At 38.3% G+C, this 19,447-nt stretch overlaps 1 protein-coding gene across 1 annotated transcript in view; it reads right to left on the minus strand.

Annotated features, from left to right (window-relative positions):
* Positions 1-4,793: 4,793 nt before the first annotated feature.
* The window catches only part of dlgap5 (discs, large (Drosophila) homolog-associated protein 5), a 34,559-nt gene continuing 19,905 nt past the window's right edge, over positions 4,794-19,447 (minus strand). The window contains exons 11-18 of the mRNA XM_043679313.1: positions 18,305-18,465; positions 17,496-17,597; positions 16,629-16,845; positions 12,638-12,866; positions 10,063-10,105; positions 9,064-9,334; positions 7,474-7,550; positions 4,794-6,477 (exon numbers count right to left, since the gene is read on the minus strand). Of these exons, the coding sequence (XP_043535248.1) occupies positions 6,352-6,477; positions 7,474-7,550; positions 9,064-9,334; positions 10,063-10,105; positions 12,638-12,866; positions 16,629-16,845; positions 17,496-17,597; positions 18,305-18,465 (1,226 nt within the window). The 3' untranslated portion in view covers positions 4,794-6,351. The remainder of the gene's footprint in view (positions 6,478-7,473; positions 7,551-9,063; positions 9,335-10,062; positions 10,106-12,637; positions 12,867-16,628; positions 16,846-17,495; positions 17,598-18,304; positions 18,466-19,447) is intronic.

The following is a 19,447-nucleotide window of genomic DNA, read 5'->3' on the forward strand; positions in this document are numbered from 1 at the left end:
TACACATTACAATAACTCAAATCAAGTGAACTTAGGCAGTTATTATAATGGGAAGGAAATATACTCTAATCACTCCACATGTTTGAGCGTGGGCTGGCATGAATGAGAAAAAGAAAAGACATTCAGGTTGGACAAAATAAATCTTTCCACCAGTGTTGGCCTCTCAATGCACATGTGATGCCTGTGAAATGTTGACTCCCACATTTTAACCCATGTACAGCTCTACTGATATTTTCAATATCCAAGCCTAATAAAATGAACTTGCAAGCAAATACTGGGACAAGCTTATGTTACCAACGTTGTACAGAATAGGTTTCAGCATAAGATTTTAGTAACATTTTGATTTTATATTCTTTTCTTTCATAGGATTTGAGTTTCACTGTGATAGCTGGGATTTGCCCATCTTCAATTGTCTTTGAGAGGAATGTCACACTCAACCATTTAAATTACAAGGAGTTGTGAATTAACCAAGTTGCTATGGGCCTGGCTTCAATCATAGGCCGGGTTAGGCAATGCTTGAGTCTTTCTCCCCTCAGAAAACCAGGTGGGTTTTTACAAAAATGGATACTAGCTGTCATCCGCTTTACAGAGACTAGTTTTATATTTCAGATTTATTGATCAAATTCAAATTCCATTAACTGCAATGGTAATATTTAAGCTCAAGTTCCCAGAGCATTAGCCTGGGTCTTTGGGTTACCAGCTCATCACTTATTTTGCATCCTTAAAAAAGGACATGTATGTAGCATTTTATATATCTTTAGAAATCCTCAGTTCATAACTACAGTAAATCCTCTATCAGTGAGTTCACAACTCCCAAATTCATCTATCTGCATCAACAGTATCACCAAAATTCAACAGCTGCAGGCAAACTCAGGTTAAAAATCGCATACCTATTTTCAGATGTGCTCCACTCTCAAATTTCATTATTTGCAGGGGATTCGCAAAGGGAACCCTCCTGCATAGAGGAATGACTGTCAATTTAAATTTAAAAACAAAATACTCCAGATCCAAAATAGTTGCTGGATATCTGAAGTACACCTAGCAGCATCTGTGGAGAGGGACAGATCTAAATGTTTGGAGTCCAAAACTCCTGTTTTTCACAACTGAAACACTTTTATTTGTTGACTGTGGAAATGAAGGTATAGGCTCCCAGAGCAAAAAGCAATAGGACTACAAACAGTAGGAGAGAACGGATATGGCTTAAGAATTGATGCCAATGAGAAACAGGTCAGTTTAGTTGAGAGCAAACATGCAAGACAGTGAAAAGATCAAACAATAGTGTTCATGGTCTGAAATTGTTGGACTTAAAGGTTTTATCCTTTACCTTAGAAAAGAGAATGCTTACTGTGGAACTCTGGAAGATCTCTGTGCTGTAAACATGAGCCTACCTTGCTCATGTTTCCAGCCTAGACTTGATGCAATATTCCAGTGAAGCTCAACACAAGTTGGAAGAACAGCATCTCATTTTTCACTTGTACATGTTACAGTGAAAAGGACACAGTCTGTAGGACTCAACATTGAAATGTCATATTTAATTCAAAATGTTAACTGTTTTGTTCTTATAGAATTCATAGAATCCCTACAGTGAGGAAGTCATTTGGCCCAAAAGGTCCACGCCAACCCTCCAAGCAGTATCCCAACCAGACTCATTGCCCTAACTAATGCACGCAGCCTATACATCCCTGAACACTATGGGGCAATTTAGCATAGTAGATTAATGTGGTGCTGGAAAAGCACAGCAGGTCAGGCAACATCAGAGAAGCAGGAAAAATAAATAAATAAATAAATAAAACGACGTTTCAGGCAAAAGCCCTTCATCAGGAATGGAGGTAATTTAGCATGGTCAAATCACCTAACCTGCACATCTTTGAAATGTGGAAGTAAACCAGAGCACCCAGAGGAAGACACAGGAAGAACGTGCAAACCCCACAGACAGGTGCCAAAGAGTGGTGCCAGTTTCTCCAGTATTCACAGTACTTCATTTTTACTTATCAAAAATGTAGAATACCCACAATTAATCCATAACTTTCTAAGTCAGGTGCCCTGTATCTCAGAGTTGATTCTAATAACTTTGCCAACCGTTGACGTCAGACTGACTGGTCTCTCTATCACCATTCTTAAATCAATGACATAATGCTTGCAGACCTCCAGTTCTCTGGTGCATCACCTGTATCTGGCAAAGAATGAAAAATTATTCTCAGCAGGTCATTTCCTTTAACAGTCTGAGATACAATCCTTCTAGTTTCAAGCCTGTCACTTTGCTAGCACTACCTCTTGTATTATGTTTATTGTATCGAATATGTAACTTGTACATCTGATAGGCCGTACCCTTTCCTTGTCCTCTTATTCTTAAAGATATTGAAAATATCTTTGTTTTCCTTGACCTTACCTTCCAAAATTCTCACCACTTCATAACTTACTTTTGCATTTTACTCTTGTACAATTTCAAGCTTTCTACAATACATGCACGCAATCCTTTACCTGAAATTCTTTGGGCTAGTTGTTTTCTGGATTTCAGAATAAATGACATTTTCACAGTGAAATAAAAAAAAACTTAACAGCAGGCGCATTTGTGAATAGCATGAGCACTGAGACACAATTGACATCTGCTAATGCTGGGCCACGCCGCCATGTCACATTTGAGTGACATGGTTCGAGTGGGTGTGGAGTTGGGTCACCTGTTTGCACGCCAAAATGACACTCCATGAAAAACTTTCGGATTTCAGAGCTTTTCAGATGTTGGATAAACAGTTGCGTACCTGTATTAAGTTTCTAGGATGGCCATAAGCTTTCCAGCCGAGATAACCATGGAACCGATTGGACAAGATGGCACCACCACAGTAGGTAGTGTTTGGGCTCACAGCCATTGTTTTCTCTATGTATTTTGCCTTTTTGTTTTCTTCATCTTGCGGGTGAGTAGTGGTGTTGGCGGCAGCTGCAGTGTCAGCGGCATGGACCAGGGCTTCTGAAGGTGGTGGGAGTAGGCCCAGAGCGTGGCCACTTGGCAGTGATACCTGGGGCGTCATCGAAAACTGCCTGAGGCCAGGAGCACCTTGCAGAAGGCCTGATAGTGTTTGAGACTCCAATTTGAACAGATGAACTTTTAAGTAACTTAATTCTTGTTGTAACTCAAAATGGCACTGGATTGTGGCAACAAAACACTTTTGACTGTATTCAAGATACATGCAATAAATAAATCAATCATTCAGCTCTAGATTTGGGAGCATCTCTTTTCCTGCATGTGGATGTGTCTACACAGTTGCAAAGCTGCTTGGAAAAACGTGGTTCATACAAAAGAAGCAAGGTTCAAGAAGAAAATTACTAATAAAGGGGGGAAACATTGTAAGATAATACAGAATTTGTGTGAGGTACTCAAAAAATTTTAAGTTGTTTGCAAGAGGGGGATATACCTATTACAATAAAGATTTGCACAATGGAACAAATCAAGTTTTTTTCTGAAAAACTTAAACAGATAGGGAACACAAACTTTTAGCTTGGACCCTAGTCTAAGGAAAACCTGACAACAGAAGTGCAACTACTGACCAGACTAGGCCTCCTTAAGGAGGTGGAATGTTAATTGAATAAATTCACAAAATTATGAAGGGGGGGGGTTCAAGAGGATATAAGGAAACAGAACGAATGGATCATGTACTCCATTATTTAACAAAATAACAGTCAGTTTCAATGCCAGTTTGTGGCCCACTCTTCAAATCTTTCAAATCAGAGACTCGTAAATTCTGCATCTATCTCAGCCTTAAATGCATTTAAATGATGGAACACCCACGATTCCATGGAGTAGATTCGCAACTATCCACTGATCATGTAGAGCATAAACATCAGTTTATGCCAATTGAGCTGAAATGGCTGGTTTCTGTACTGTAAATTCTAGACAACATTGTTAAAGGTACAGTACACCTTCAAATCCACAACAACAAAACACGCAGCAAGGTATGTTTTGTCAGGAGTCAATGGGAAATGCCTCAACCTAAGTTTGTGAGAAGAAAAACACCAAGGACCACATAGCTATTGAAGCAAACATGACAAATTTGAAAATAGATGGCAAACTCTTTGGTCCAACTTGTCCATGCTGACCAAGATTCCCAAACCGAACCAGTCACACTTGCCTGCCTTTAGCCCACACCCCTCTAAACCCCTCCAATTCACATACCTGCCCAAATGTCTTTCTACACTAGTGTTAGAGGAAAAGCTACTTGGTAATCCAATGAGAAAATGACCCTTTTCTTAAGCAAGATGTAATTTATCACAAGCGGCACAAGTTACAGACAAGTGCGACAGACATTGTTACTGGGACCATGAGGAAGAGCCAGTTGGGATGTCTTTCTTCAAGATCCAAAAGTTCTTCCCCACCTAAGTCCAAAGTCATAGAGATGTACAGCATGGAAACAGACCCTTCGGTCCAACTTTACCATGCTGACCAGATATTCTAAATTAATCTAGTCCCATTTGCCAACATTTAGTCGATATTCCTCTAAATCCTGGTGAAAGTGAGGACTGCAGATGTTGGAGATTAGAGTCAAGATTAAAGGGGTGCTGGAAAAGCACAGCATGTCAGGCAGCATTTGAGGAACAGGAACATCGATATTTCGGGCAGGAGCCCTTCATCAGAAATGAGGCTGGAAGCCTCGGGGGTGGAAAGATAAATGGAAGGCGGTGGGGCTGGGGAGAAGGTAGTTGAGAGTATAATAGGTGGATAGAAGGAGGGGTAAAAGGTGATAGGTCAATTAATTTTCAACCAGAGTTAGTTTGATTTTAGATCAACAGACCTTCAAAAATGAAGAGACAAGAAATTTCTGACTTTAATGCAATATGAAGAAATTGGCAATTACATAATTTTCATCACTTTATATTTTATACAGAAATAGTACAAAACCTCACTGTATCTGACACTGCTGGAATTAGCAAGTTGAGCAGAAAATCAAAGTTAGTAAGTTATGGTAGTTTTAAAACAAGAGAAGCTTGTAGTTGAACCAATGGGCAATTTCAATTAAGTTTTGGAAATGGACAGAGTGGGAGCCACACTAGAAAATTTCTGGGTAAACCTTCCAGCATAAGGTCAAAGTTTGGCTGATTCCATTTGTTTAAAGAACCTGAGTTTGAAGTCATGGACAAGGGACCGAAATAGGACTCCAACAGCAGTACAGGACTTCAACTCAGTAGCCGAGTCTGTAGGGTTACACTATTTTCAGCATTAACCTGGCACATTTCACACAAAGACCATTATTTGTTACATTGTGGGTATCCCAGAAGTCATATTTTGATTTTGAAAATATCATGAATTACAATATGGATGGTCACAAAAGAAACAGTATTGCAACTGTCATATCTGTTAGACAGCTGTCATAATGTTAGACCTGTCAAATAATTTAAACAAGATAAAACCTGAAGACTGCATTTCAATAGTTAAAATTCTTCCAATGCCTACACCATGCACTTGCTTGAAGTGAACTTTTCCTGAAATGGAGTTTGCTCAAAAGCTCCAATGAAATTTATCTGTCAAGTGTCTGTAATGATCCAGATATCATCCTTTAAAGGAAGGCAGTATTTCACATTAAATTCTTCCTTTCTTCCAGCTCCTAACATGGTACAAAGTCTAGCAATTCAAGCTTTCATGAAAGTATCAATTTTTCTTAAATTATTCATTCAGCATAGGTAAGGATGGGTAACCTGCTGGCCTTTCCATTCATTCTTAAGCATGAGGTGAGACAGTGGGTTGGTGGTGGCAAGGGGGAGAAACTAAGTAGTCCTCATACTGCCGTAAACATTTTCTCCCCTCCAAGTAGAACAGCCCACTGCCAGTTCAACAACATAATTGGGAACTTGGAATTATGTCAGATGGGGGATGGATATAAACCTACTGCTCCATCTTGCACAATATAGCTTTTCTTCTACTTCCTTCACATTCAGTTTAGAATAATTCAATCCATATAAAGAGACAGACTAGCATCAAAAATATTTATAATTGGAAAATCAAGTCAGTGCATCAATGTCCCTGCAGAGCATTGACAATGTTGCCTTCCAACGATAATATACACTTCCAAAAATGACTTTTTAGATCACAAATAATAGACCACTATCCACCAAAACTCAGTTGAATTGTGGCCCCCAAAAAGGACTAATTTGAAACTTCATGGTCAAATGAAATAATTATACATCAAATATGGCTTTGATCTTTGGCATTGTGTTTTTCTTCATTGAAGAGAAGACAGCCTCCAATCAGCTAGAATCCACAAGTATTATTCTTAGCTATGAAGTGTCCTGCTACAAGTCCTTCATGGTCTACACAGTGAAAGATAAGCCAGTAGTTTCAATGGACTGCTCATCTGTTTTTCTTCATTGAGGTGTTCCACTGGGACTGAAAGATATCAAATCCTGAAGAGGTATTTGAAGTGGAAGCCTATGTCTGTCTCCTGCCCCAACCATTGTATCAAAGGGGCTCATACAATTTTCTGCAGATTGCTTAAAAAGAACACAAGAGTGGTTAAACTTTGATCAACTTACATTTGCTAAACAAGTTTAAAAACAAGTTCAAAGTTGGATGACTAAAGGAAGTTAGTGACCTGAAAGTTAAGAGCAAATGAGACTTGCATGGAAATCAAAATTGTGGGAATAATGCATAAAGAGCATAAAAACAGCCCTCAGAAAAATCAAACTCTGAATATATAGTGAAATCTTGCCATATAAGAGGTGAAATATAACCATCTCCATTTCAAAACGCACTTGGGAGAAACCCATTCGGATACAAAATGGTAAGAATTCTCAGGCTCAGGTTTAAAAAAGGTAATCTGGACAAGTTACTCAACCACGCAAATAGTGCCCAGGGCACTCAGTACAGCCAGAAATAGGATGACAACTAATGATGGGAGGAACATGGACGGTGGGGTACAGGGTAGATGACCATTCAGGCCTGGAGTTTCTTCTGCCAATCAATTAGATCATGGCTGATCTGTACCTTCCAACTCCATTTATCCACCTTGGTTCAATACCCAACGTCAATAAAATCGATATTTTATCTGGATTCCTCTACCAGAGGAGGTATTTCATTTCCAGGAGAATATACGTCTAGACTAACAAACTGACCTTTCAATAGAAATAAGCCAAAAAAAAAGAAAGAGAATAGAGTCAAACGTAATGCTGAATGTTGCAGAGATGTAGTGAGTAAAAGGCTGCAAATCAATAGTTGTTCTGAAAACTGAAAGATCAATTATGGAATATTGGAGAGAAATATGTATCACTTAGGTACAGACTAAGTTATGACAACAACTGAAAACAAGTGAAAATTATCTGTACACTAACAACATTTTATGGCAAGATAGTTCTAAAAGAGGGAAGAATTTTAGAAGGAAGGAAAATAGCAATAATCCAGCCACTGACCTGTATTTGATAACTTATTACAACTGACTTGCAGAGATGTGAAAGTAAAAATCAGTTTAATCACTGCAAACATAGTCTTACCACATTATGGAGAACAGCTCCTGCAACTGAGCTAAAGGACGGAGTTTGCGTGGCTGAAATCGAAGTGGGAGTCACATCTAAGGAACAGGACAAAGTAAATAAAAATCAGGAGAAATATAAAACAAAGATAAGTACTTTGCAAGTCCTGCCTCCTAGTGGGTACAGATAAAACGTGCTCCTGACAGTAATAGCACTACATCTGTTAGATTAATGGTATTTATTGTGTCATCACTTGGAGCAGTAGGTTTTTGCTTGCCTGCTTGTTAGACCAAGGACCATCTGGAGAGATGAAGTTGCACATTAGACATTAACTGATTTTGTTACAAACTTAAGTCATTAAGACAAAGTGTGTCATAAAGCCCTTTGCAACGTAAAACTTAAACATTAACATCTATTCACGTTGATCAGTGACCACCCCTCCCCCTCCTTATAACCACAAAATACTTGGTTAACAATCACCTATGACAATCAGTACATGTCAGTGTCTGATGCTGAAGAAATAAATTAAAGCTGTCAAGATTTGACAAGTTAACTAAAGGACAGCAGGTTCATTAACTTAGATATTGAGGGGTCAGAGTTCAGACATTAGCCAGTGCAGAAAAAGGTTTATGCTTCTTTCAACAGAGAAATCAATGCAATGTTGCATTAATATCTAAATAGCATTCAAAAAACTGAAAGTGCATATATTTTAAAACAAACTCAAGTGAATTAAAAGATCTCAAAAGATAATTTTAATAGTCACTATAGAAATTTTTCAGGGTATTGTCAAAGTCCAATCATCTTTAAATTGCTTCAATAACCTTTCATCAAAAGTCACAATCAAGGATACTTGATGATTGCATTTAGTCTCATTCACAAATCCTGATATTGAATCAGTAAGTGCCACCACCAATGATAAATAACAATACCAGACAATGATAGCCTCCAATGAGAAAATCTAACTATCCTTTTTTGCCATTACCATTGCTGAAATCAATTGTCAGGAACTGTTTTGGAAGGTCACCACTAACCAGAAACTTAACTAACCTAGTAATATTAATACTGTGGCCCCAGGAATAAGTGACCAACTGAAAATTCTGCACAAGTCAGCAATGTGACAGAACTCTCTGCTTGTGCAATGAGTGCAGTTTCAGCATGAAGTTCAACATCATCCACAGCAAGGAGTTGCTTGATCAGGACCCTGTCCAGTACCTTATATACCACGTGGGGAAAGGATAGTGTGGTGGTAATGTCACTGGACTAGTAATCCAGAACCCCAGGTTAGTATTCTGGAGACATGGGTTTGAATCTCATCATGGCAGATGATGCAATTTCAATTCAGTAAAAATGTAGTCTAACGGTGACCACGTGGCAGTCTCAACTTCTAGATATGGCACTCAAATTAATAAAATCAGTTTTCTATTGAACTATTTTTTTTTTCCCATTTAAAGACCAATTCCCAAGTCATTTTATATGTAAATTAGGAGCAAGAGGGTAGCTAGGATAAGGGAGGTCCACTCAGTGCTGGGACCTCTGTTGCTTTGGAAAGTTGGATGGAGAAATAGCAGATGGAATTTTTCCCAGAGAGGAAAATGCAACAATTTCACTTACCCAAAGTGCTAGTCTGTTGAAACACCTCTTCTGGAATTGACTGAGCACCAGTTGAAGACTGCTGACTCACTGGACTCTTCATTTCCACATCATCACAACTCAATAGAGATGACGCAAACTCTGATTTCCCATTATAGTGTCGGGAATGTTTGTTGCAAACAGATGTTGCATCACATCCATTATCATGGAATGGAGATTGTAGCACCTCTGGTAGGTTGGAGACAGAGCTTCTGGGCTGGAGATACTTTGCAAAGTCTAGTGAAGTATTCACCTAGGGAACAAAATAAATACCTTAAAATGCCTGAATTGCTCTCAACCATCATCCTCTCCAAGAGACTGGAAAGCCGCAAAACCAAATCAGTAGAAGGACAGACCATGGGCAAAAAAAAAGTGACATTAAGTAGCTTTACCTCCATCTCTTTTTGAAGGTAGAGAAAGATTTCACTCAAGCAAAACCATACAGGTTCAAGCAAAGTAATATATTCTTGCTTAGCAAGATTAAAAAGAGGAACATACAGCCAAATGTCTACACACAAAAATGTTTATATTCTAACCTGGTTCCCACATCCCTCTAGGAGAAAGCCCTGAAGGAGTCATGCCCGAAATGTCGATTCTCCTGCTCTTTGGATGCTGCCTGACCTGCTGTGCTTTTCCAGCAACACATTTTCAACTCCCACATCCCTCCTCCAGGCCAACCTTTTTTCCCTTTGACATAATTAGCAATCCTTTTTCTTGGTTAAATTGCTGACAGTGGCCAATTATTCCATACTCTGGCATGACATTTTCCATTCTGCAAAAAAACTGGCTATTTACCTTCCATATCAACTCTTGATACCTCACCAGAGGAAAGAGCAACTTACTTCCAACCTTCTTCTAATGTCAAACTTTCAATAATGGTACCATGCATATCCTCAGTAAATTCATTCAATTAGTAGAGTTGATTAGTGGATTAAAATGTGCAAAAGGTTATTCAAGAGATAGTCAGTTTCTTGATCTTACCTCCTCTTCCCTCTTCTGGAAACAGCAAGTCTCTTGTGCTGTGCTAAGGAGAGAAAATGCTCATTAGAAATTACATAATGGGAGGAGTTATGCATTGAACAGGTGGCATGTTTACACCATAGACAGATTTCATTTTTTAGTTTTCAAACACTTTAAACTGCTGGGCTCTCTCTACACAGCAGATAAGTTAAGACCCATCAGGTAAATACAATTTTCTGTTCTGCCATTCAAAGCATTTAAAAATGTGTTTTACACATGTATGAGAGCATCTCAACCCAAAATTAAATGTTCAATTTTTAAGGGATCTATTAATAAACTTGCAACAGTGTGATACCTATAGCTTAATAGTTCAATTTACAAGGCTGAAACAAACTAAAAAGTAGCTTGCACATTTGCATATACAAGCTACAAAATGCATCTATCACCAAGTAGTGTAATAGAGGATTTTCTGGTCACAAATTAAGTTGTTCAGACAACCAAGCCAAGATATTACCATGTCACTTCCAGAGAGAATAAGGATGTAATACAGTTGCTTGCCCAGAATTGCTGGTGGGAGGAGTAGTCTCTAAAATATCCATTCATTCTTATTGATGCATCAGAAAAAGGGCATGATTGTAAAACAGTAAACTAGCCGTTAACCCCCACCGCAAAAGAACATAGCTCCAGGCACACACACTACAATAGATGGGTTCAGTAGCATTTTGATACAAAGGGCATTCAGAACAACCTTTTAAAAAGGAGGAAAGTCAAGAATATTTTTAAAGTTCAAAGCAAGCTTCATCTACACTAGTATTTCAATTAAAAAGGGTGTCTCCTGGATGGGAGAGGAGTTCAAAAGAAGATAAACAGAATGACCACTGTTACCCAGAGTTGAACAGATAACAAACAGCCTATGTACAATGCTGGTTATCTACATTAGGATAGATGTTGACTTTTGAGACTGCCTACAGGAAGAAAACGCTAACCCAAAGTTGTTACCAGTCTGCCTTCTATTGCCAGAAACTGGTAGCATTTAAAAGGAAAGTGGGATACCATGCCTCTCAAATTTGTTAGAGCTCCTTGATGAGGAAGGTTGACGAGGGCAGGGCAATAGATGTAGTCTAAAAGGATTTCAGTAAGAACTTTCATAAGGTTTCACACGATAGACTGCTCTGGAAGGTTAGATCACAGAATCCAGGGGGAGCTAGCAAATTGGATACACAAGTGGCTTGATAGTAGAAAACAGAGGGCAATAATGGATAGATATTTGTCAGACTGGAGGCCTGTGACTAGTGGAGTGCCTCAGGGGTCAGTACTGGGCCCACTGCTGTTTGTTAAATCGATATTAACAATTTGGAGGAGAATGTACAAGGCATGATTAGTAAGTTTGCAGATGACACTAAAATAGGCGGTACTGTGGATAGAGGGGAAGGTTATCAGAAATTGCAGCAGGACCTTGATCTGCAGGGGAAGTGGGTTGAGAAATGGCAAATGGAGTTTAACTTAGCTAAGTGCGAGGTCTTGCATTTTGGAAAGTCAAATCAAGGAAGGAGTTTCATGGTGAATGGTACAGCCCTAAAGGAGTGCAGTGGAACAAAGGGACTGGAGTCCAGGTGCATGTTTCTCTGAAAGTAGAGTCACAGGTGGACAGGACAGAGAAGGCAGCTTTTGGCACATGAGCCTTCAGTCAGGGCATTCGGTGCATAAGTTGGGAAGTTATGTTGCAGTTGTATAGGATGTTGGTGAGGCCACACCAGAATATTGTATTCAGCTTTGGTCACCTTGTTACAGGAAGGATGTTATTAAACTGGAAAGAGTGCAGAAGAAAATTACAAGAATGCTGCCAGGACTCAAGGATCTGAGTTATAAGGAGAGGTTGGACAAGCTAGAACTCTTCCTTAGAACGTAGGAGACTGGGGGGGGGGAATCGTATAAGATCATGAGGGGCATGGATAGAGTGAATGCACTCAGTCTTTTTCCTCAGGGTTGGGAATTGAGGACTAGGGAGCATCAGTTTAAGGTTAGAGGGGAAAGAATAAAAAGAGAACCTGAGGAGCAATTGTTTTTTTGATTTTACACAGAGGGTGGTATGCATATGGAATGAGCTACCAGTGAAAGTGGTTGAGGCAGGTACATTAACATTTAAAAAACATTTGGATAAATACATGGATAGGAAAGGTTTAGAAGGATATGGGCCAACTGCAGGGAAACATGGTTGGTGTGAATGGACATTTGGTTGGCATGAACCAGTTTGGACCAAAGGGCCCATCTCAGTGTTGTGGGACTCCATGAAAGATGTGTCACAAGGTAAACATTCAAAATTACCACACAAAACAGCTCCCTTATTAAATATGGTTTAAACTGGCATTCCTAAATTTTCTTTAAAAATTGAGAAACATCTAATTGAAACATATTTTGTACAAATTTACAGCCAAACACAGACAAAGGGAAAGTATAAGGACAGGCAAATGAACATGAAGGCTTAATATGGTTTTTGGAGACTGAATGATTCCAAAGTTATTCCTAATGTATAGCAGCATAAATATTTGCCTTAGCTTGAAGTACAAATAAAATGCAGTAGGAAAACAAGATTCACCTTTCTTCTGCCATGGAACTGTTGTCGTCTTTCTTCATTACAGGTGATTCAACCTCTGGTAAACATTTCAAAACCTTTTTGTCTGAAGTCTGTTGATTTGGTCTATCACACATAGAAGGGATAGGCGAGGTTGGTGCAGTTGAGTCACACGCACTCTTAGCAGGGGTGCACTGTTCTTTTGCTTGCTGTCTTGATGCCCAATCTTCAACAGTAGTAGTCTTGGGAGGTGCTGCACAAACAGTTAAAATTTGTATTTTTTTCAGCCCATTTACCAATTGAAAATAAATGCCAATCGCTTCAACCTTCGATGTATCAAACAACTTGCATTTAAACCTACATTTTGCAAATTTGCTCCTTGAAGTGAACTGAAAGCACATGCAAGTAGATTTTTTTTAAAAAAAGAAAAACCCATGCATATAGGAGTTGGGATGTTCTGAAGAAGTTGCACAGGACGTTAGGGAGGCTTCTTTTGGAGTTGTGCGCCCAATTCTGGTCACCCTGTTGTTGGTAGGATATTAAGCTGGAGAAGGTTCAGAAGAGATTTACTAGGATTTTGCCAAGAATGGAAGGTGAGAACTAGATAGTGAGACTGGATAGGCTAGGATATTTTTCACTGGAGTGTAGCATGTTGAGGGGTGACATTAGAGAGGTTTAAGATCACGAGGGGTATAGATAAGGTGAATGGCAGGCATCTTTTCCCTAGGGTAGAGGATTTCAAGACTAGGAGGCATATTTTTAAGGTGAGAGGAGAATGATTTGAAAAGAAACAGGGACAACGTTTTGTTTCTAACAAAAAAAAAGGGGTGCATGCATTCCAGAGGAAGTGGTGAATGCAGGCATAGTTACAACATTTAAAAGACATTTGGATAATTATATGAATAGGAAATATCTAGAGGCATATGGGCCAAGTACAGGGAGGTGAGGCTAGTTCAGTGTAGGTATAATGAATGGCATGGACCGTTTGGAGCAAAGGGCCTGGTTCTATTCAGCACAACTCGAGGTTCAAGAAAGGTCAAAGTTTAAAAGATTGATCTGATCGGCATTCTTGATCTTATTAAATATGTGTATACATTGGAGGTTGTCAGCATAAGCCAATTTATTTGAAACAGATTTAAAGCATGTCAGAGCTTTTTAGGAGATGGAGGGAAGTATTAGAAGCATCTTTCTGATTGCAGTGCACAAATCTGACTCAAATTTTAATGAACTGTTTTATCTTGTATTAGTCTCATTAGAAATTGACAGTTTACAAATATTAATTTTCTTTTCATTGTATATATCTGGTTGATTTTTCATTCATTCTTGGTTATAGCTAAATACTTTTATTCATGTTGCAGTGTAGTGGTTATGTGGCAGAATAAGTGATCCCATGCAACTGGACTAATAATAAAATTTAAATTTCATCACAGTCAGAATTTTAATTCAGTTAAGCCTCAGTTAAGCTTTCTAATGTCCTTAGAGGATAGAAATTTGCCATCCTTATCTGGTCTACATACAGCTCCAGTGACATATCAATGTGGTTGATCTAGCAGGTCACCAAGTTGCATTAAATCTCTACCCCAGCAGTTTTGGAATTTAGCCTGTTGCTACCTTCTCCAGGCAACTAACTGTGGATGACAAATGTCGGTTTTGTTAATAATTCCCAGAAAGGAGTTTATTTTAAAAATTGCCAGGTGTGAATATTTTTATGTCACTTGACTGTACTACTGGAGTACAGTGTACATTGCATTGTAGGAAGGAATGTGAACACATTGGAGATTGCAAAAGTGGTCTGTGAGAATCGTACCAGGGATGAAAAATTGAAGTAGTTGGGACTAAGAGAAGATCCAAGAGGTTTTCAAAATTATGAGGGGTCTGGCTAGAGAAGACAGGAAGAAATTATAACTGCCTATAAAAGAATAAAAGAACCAGATTGCAGATTTGAAGTGATTTACAAATGGAGGAAATATAACCTGAGGGGGAAAAAAGCTTTTCACACTGAGTACTCAGGGTATGAAAATGTACTAATTGACTATAGCTTGGAGGAGATAGGTTCAATTGAGGCATTCAAAAGGGCATTAAAGATTATATGAATAGAAAGAGTGCTCAAGAGCATGGGAAAGAAGGAGATTGATAGCATATAATGATACTCATTTGAAGGGTTGGTGCTAATATGGGCTTAATGGCTTCTTATGCTTCAACACTTCTGACTCATGAGAAGTCAGATCCAAGCATGAAACCTAGTTTGATAGATCGCATGTTGCCCTTTTTTGTTTAATTAGTCAACATTGTATGTATGTTTCAATGGCCAACTGCAAAGACCAAAACAAATAAGCAATACACATCTATAAATATTAGTTAGGAATATCTTAATACAAACAAACATTGAACAAAGTCCTACCCTGTTTCCCAACAGAGACTCAAATCAGAAATTATACTCCTCTTTCTATTTCTACTTAACTGACTCCTTCCAGTGTCTCTACAGTTCAAGAAAAAAAATTTATAACCTCAGTCCAATGAGATGACCTTTAGACAAGTCTGGTGGTCTAATTTTTTTCCAATTCTAACAACCTGAAGATTTCTATCCCAAACTCTGCTAGTTTGCAAGATTCTCAAACTAGAAATAAAAGCTGCTGCAGCAGAGAACGATTTCCTCCAAATAGAATGGAACATTGCTCAGAGAGAAACTGATGCTTGCTTCTGAATAAAATCTCAGTCCTCAACCAAAACTCTGGCATTTTCTCAACTGAGCTGAAAACAAAAGAGAAACATGTTGATTTAAGGTCTGACTACATTGATATTAAGGCTGCAATGTGACTGCTGCTGTGTAATTGCACTATTCTTAAAAGGAACGCAATGGACAAAAATCTGCAAGGCGGTGCTCTAGATAAAATTAAATATGAATTTGATACTGTCCTAGCTAAACTTATAACAAACGCACCATATGGACTAGTTGCTTGGAAGTCAAGAAGTTGTTAGAAATGCAGTTCTTGTTCAGTCAGCTGTGTAAACGCTGAAGAACAAAAATCCAATGAGTCTACCAAGAGACAGAGGGTCAACTGAGTCTTGAGGAGGCAAGCTCGGTCTATCCAAATTTGATCACGTGAACATACTAACTAACAGAACACATGTTAGTAGGTTACAAAAGGGCTGCAATAAATTTTATTTATTCAAGGTAGAAATGCTGTCATTAATGACTCATTTACACTCAGTTGCAATGATTCTAAAATCAGCTGTGCTAACTGCATTTTTATATACATTAAAAACTGATTGTTGGGTTTTGCTGCAGCATAGGTTTATGCTAAGCTCAAGCCCCACTACATTGAGTCCCTCTCCTCAGAGGAAATTCAGAGCATCACAGTGCATGACATCAATAACCCTTCAAAACCATATCTATTACACGTGATTGGGACATAATTTTGGTTTCATTATTAAATGGACTAGCGAGACCACTCAAAACATTCTTAAGCAGGCAGCCTCAGACCATAACTTTGCAATTTGTTTCAGTAAGTGTACAGTGAAAATTACCTGGAGTAAGATAGCTAGATTGACTACTAGATTTTACAAACAAAACTTTATTCACAAATTACACAATGAAACACAAAGAACAGAAAACAAATAACTCAGCCTATCCAACTAGACTTAATTATGATGTTCTGAATATATACAACAGTGATACAAACCCCATGATATATGCAGAATCCCAAATGAGTAAACAGTTCACACCATGCACATTCACCTAATTGGACTACACCTGTGAGCTTCCCACAATTTTGCAGCCACTCAAAGGCAAAAGGCCCAGTGCTGACATTTTACTGTTTGGACCCAGAGGCGGCAGCCTCTGACTGGGGAGCTAGAAGACAGAACCTGGATTATGAAGACCAAAACTTTTGTTTGGTCTCAGACGCCTGCATTGAACACTTCTCCCACCTTCATTTTCTGGATCATATTTCACATACAAGGCTACTTTGCTACATGCAGACTCCTACATAAATTTGCATCAAACATTTCTTACCAGTGAAGCTTTTCGCAGGACTCTCCACTCTGAAGAACCCTGCATCAAACACAATAACATCTTTTTGATTTTCTTGACTATTGGAGCCTGTCATTTCCCGCTTCAGTTTGGCTTTCATAGATGCCTTTAAAGCAGCAAGACTGCTTTTTGGTGCAGTCAGGGTTTTGTTGGCTTTAATTGCAGTAACTTCTGTGGGTTTTGGGATGGCAACCTTTTTCTAGATAAAGAAATGTAAAAGGTTACCAAATTTTGACATAACACACTGTCAAATCTACAACCGATAAATGTTGAAAAGCTACTCAAAATAGGGATTAAAAAGAAAGCGAAATCATAAGGATTTGCACATTTATTACAAATACAACAAACCTTGAGAGTCACATTTAATCGCTTCTTCAATGTTTTACTGATTGAAAAATTAAACTGAGTTGGGAGGAGTCAAAGACTCATGCACAATCCTGATCAAAGACTACATCACGCTTTCATAGTAACCTGATAGGATTAAAGTGTTTTGCAGGAAAGTGTATAGTCTTTCTACAATATAAAATCTGTATACTTTGAATACATTGATGTATGGAAGAAATTTGTAAAGTAGAATATAGAACTGGTTTCTAAAGGAAAAAGGACAAAGTTACACTTCATCAGATCAGTCACTGAAGCAAATTGGCCCAATGATCAGGACATTGACTTTAGGCAGATAAATGAACAAATGAACTGTAAACAGCTTGCATTAGCATTACTACCTTTTGCCCATGTCTACTTACTTTTTCACAGAAAAAAACTGGATGATTTAAAAAGACTGCAGGATAAACACCAAAAGGCAAGGCGACGAGAGAGTATGACCAATTCCTAAATCTTTTTGCCCCCTACCTTGACCATTTTCTTGGGCACTGACAGCAACTCATTTGGCTCCTCCCACTTATTTTCTTGAAGCTTTTTCAGATATTCAAATTTTTTGTTCACATCTTCAACCTGGAAGACAAGTAACAAAGTTAAGAACCGACACATCAGGATGAGGAAAAAGATAAAAACCCAGATTTTCTCTCACACACTTTTCTATGATTGTGGGGAGAAAAGAAACTAACATTTCTATTTGAAACTGGGAAAGTTAACGTTGGAATATTGTTTTTCAACAGTGTCTCTCCAATAGTTGCAAGGAATTCTTTGTTTGATTATTTTCTCTCAAAATGCTGTTGGCTTTGGATTAATTTTTGCCAATTTGTTAACTGATACAATTGTTGCAGCCAGATGATTGAAGATTTTAAATTTTAAATCTCTATAGCAGCCTGCTTGATAATCCCCTTTATCTTTGTAAGTTGACAAACTTCTCCCTTTACTGCAACCTCACAGTAATTTAAAGTCGTTGCTCCCAATTTTTTCCTAGCCAACCTCAAAGGTTAGCCTCATTGCCTGCTACTATTCACTACTCTTTCAGAAAATTCCAGGTCAATCCCTAATCTATGCAGAGATATTTCACTGGTGATAGGAAATGGGAAGCCTTCATAGCTATCAGAAGTGCCAGCTATCAAGTACATTAACAATCAGAGAAGTTTGCCACCCACCCCCACCAGTTAAGTTCTTGATGTGCACTGTTCAGAAAAATGTGTAATCTGTGGTGGTGGGCGGGGAAACAAAAAAAAAATCAGCACTGTGCTCAAAAGAAAATCTTTCAGAAATACCTGGAAGTAGATCATGTCCCAGAATCCTTCTAGATCTGTGCAAGTTACTTCCTTTTCACTAGTCTTGAATTCACAGCCGTCGACAAGTCCATTAAACTGTTTGAATCGCTCAGCCATGAGAAGACGTGCTTGCCCAACAGTTGTGCGAACCAAGTCCTTAACTAGATGAAAGTAAAATTTGGAAGAATACTTTGTAATGTTAGTTTTTGTTGGAAAGATTGCTTAAAAAGGCAAGCATGTAAAGAACAAAATTTTGTTGGCTGGTGCTATCACACAAGATCCAGCAAATTTGATCAAAGTTATTCAACAGAGCAAAAGATTCATAGAGAACTAAAAAAATTTCAGGTCATTATCCCATTTAATTTGGTTTGGATATACAGATGAAAAGCGAGCAAATTAAAGCAGAATCAGACTCAAATTTCTACTTGCATAATAATTCAGGAGAACCTATTGTAGTAGATAGTGGTCAATCAAGTCAGCATTCAACTCCGAGAACCCAGCTAAATATAGGTCAATAGGTATCAAACAAACAAATGTTCCATATCTGGAGCTTTTCCTGACACAAAAGGGTGTTGCTAAAGCTGTCCTAACTTTGAAATAAACAAAAAAAAAGTGTCAAAAAGATTAATTGAGGAAGGAGAGAAGGCTTTCGTGAGAAGATGGAGCACGTTTCTGAAGATTTTAGTCAAAAAAATACAAAACCCAATCACACAAGAAATTAATTTTCAGACTTGTATTCATAATTCATGAAAATCAGCTTGGACTGACCATTAGGTGCAGATTAACTAATAAAATCTAATTATGCTAATTCCTAAAATATTTAAATTTAACTGGTATTCTAATACAAGTTGTGACAGCAGAAACAAAAGTGCATCACTACATGTCAAATCACAGCACCTGTTGCTCAGCTCATGTTCTGATTGGAAATATACAATTCATAGTGGAATTCTGAAAGAGCTACAAACTCTTGCAATAGTGCTGTCACCTGGAATGCTCTTGTAATGAATTCCTTTCACAGATATTTTAGCCCTTTATGGATCAGCCCAAACTTCATTTCAATTACCATTCAGTACCAGGCCACAGTGCCATCCAGTGGAGGCAAAAAAAGAGAGGGAAAAATATTCATGACTGCAAAGTCAAGTG

The sequence above is a fragment of the Chiloscyllium plagiosum genome, chromosome 39 (genome assembly GCF_004010195.1).
Source record: "Chiloscyllium plagiosum isolate BGI_BamShark_2017 chromosome 39, ASM401019v2, whole genome shotgun sequence".
In the NCBI taxonomy this organism is placed as follows: Eukaryota; Metazoa; Chordata; class Chondrichthyes; order Orectolobiformes; family Hemiscylliidae; genus Chiloscyllium; species Chiloscyllium plagiosum.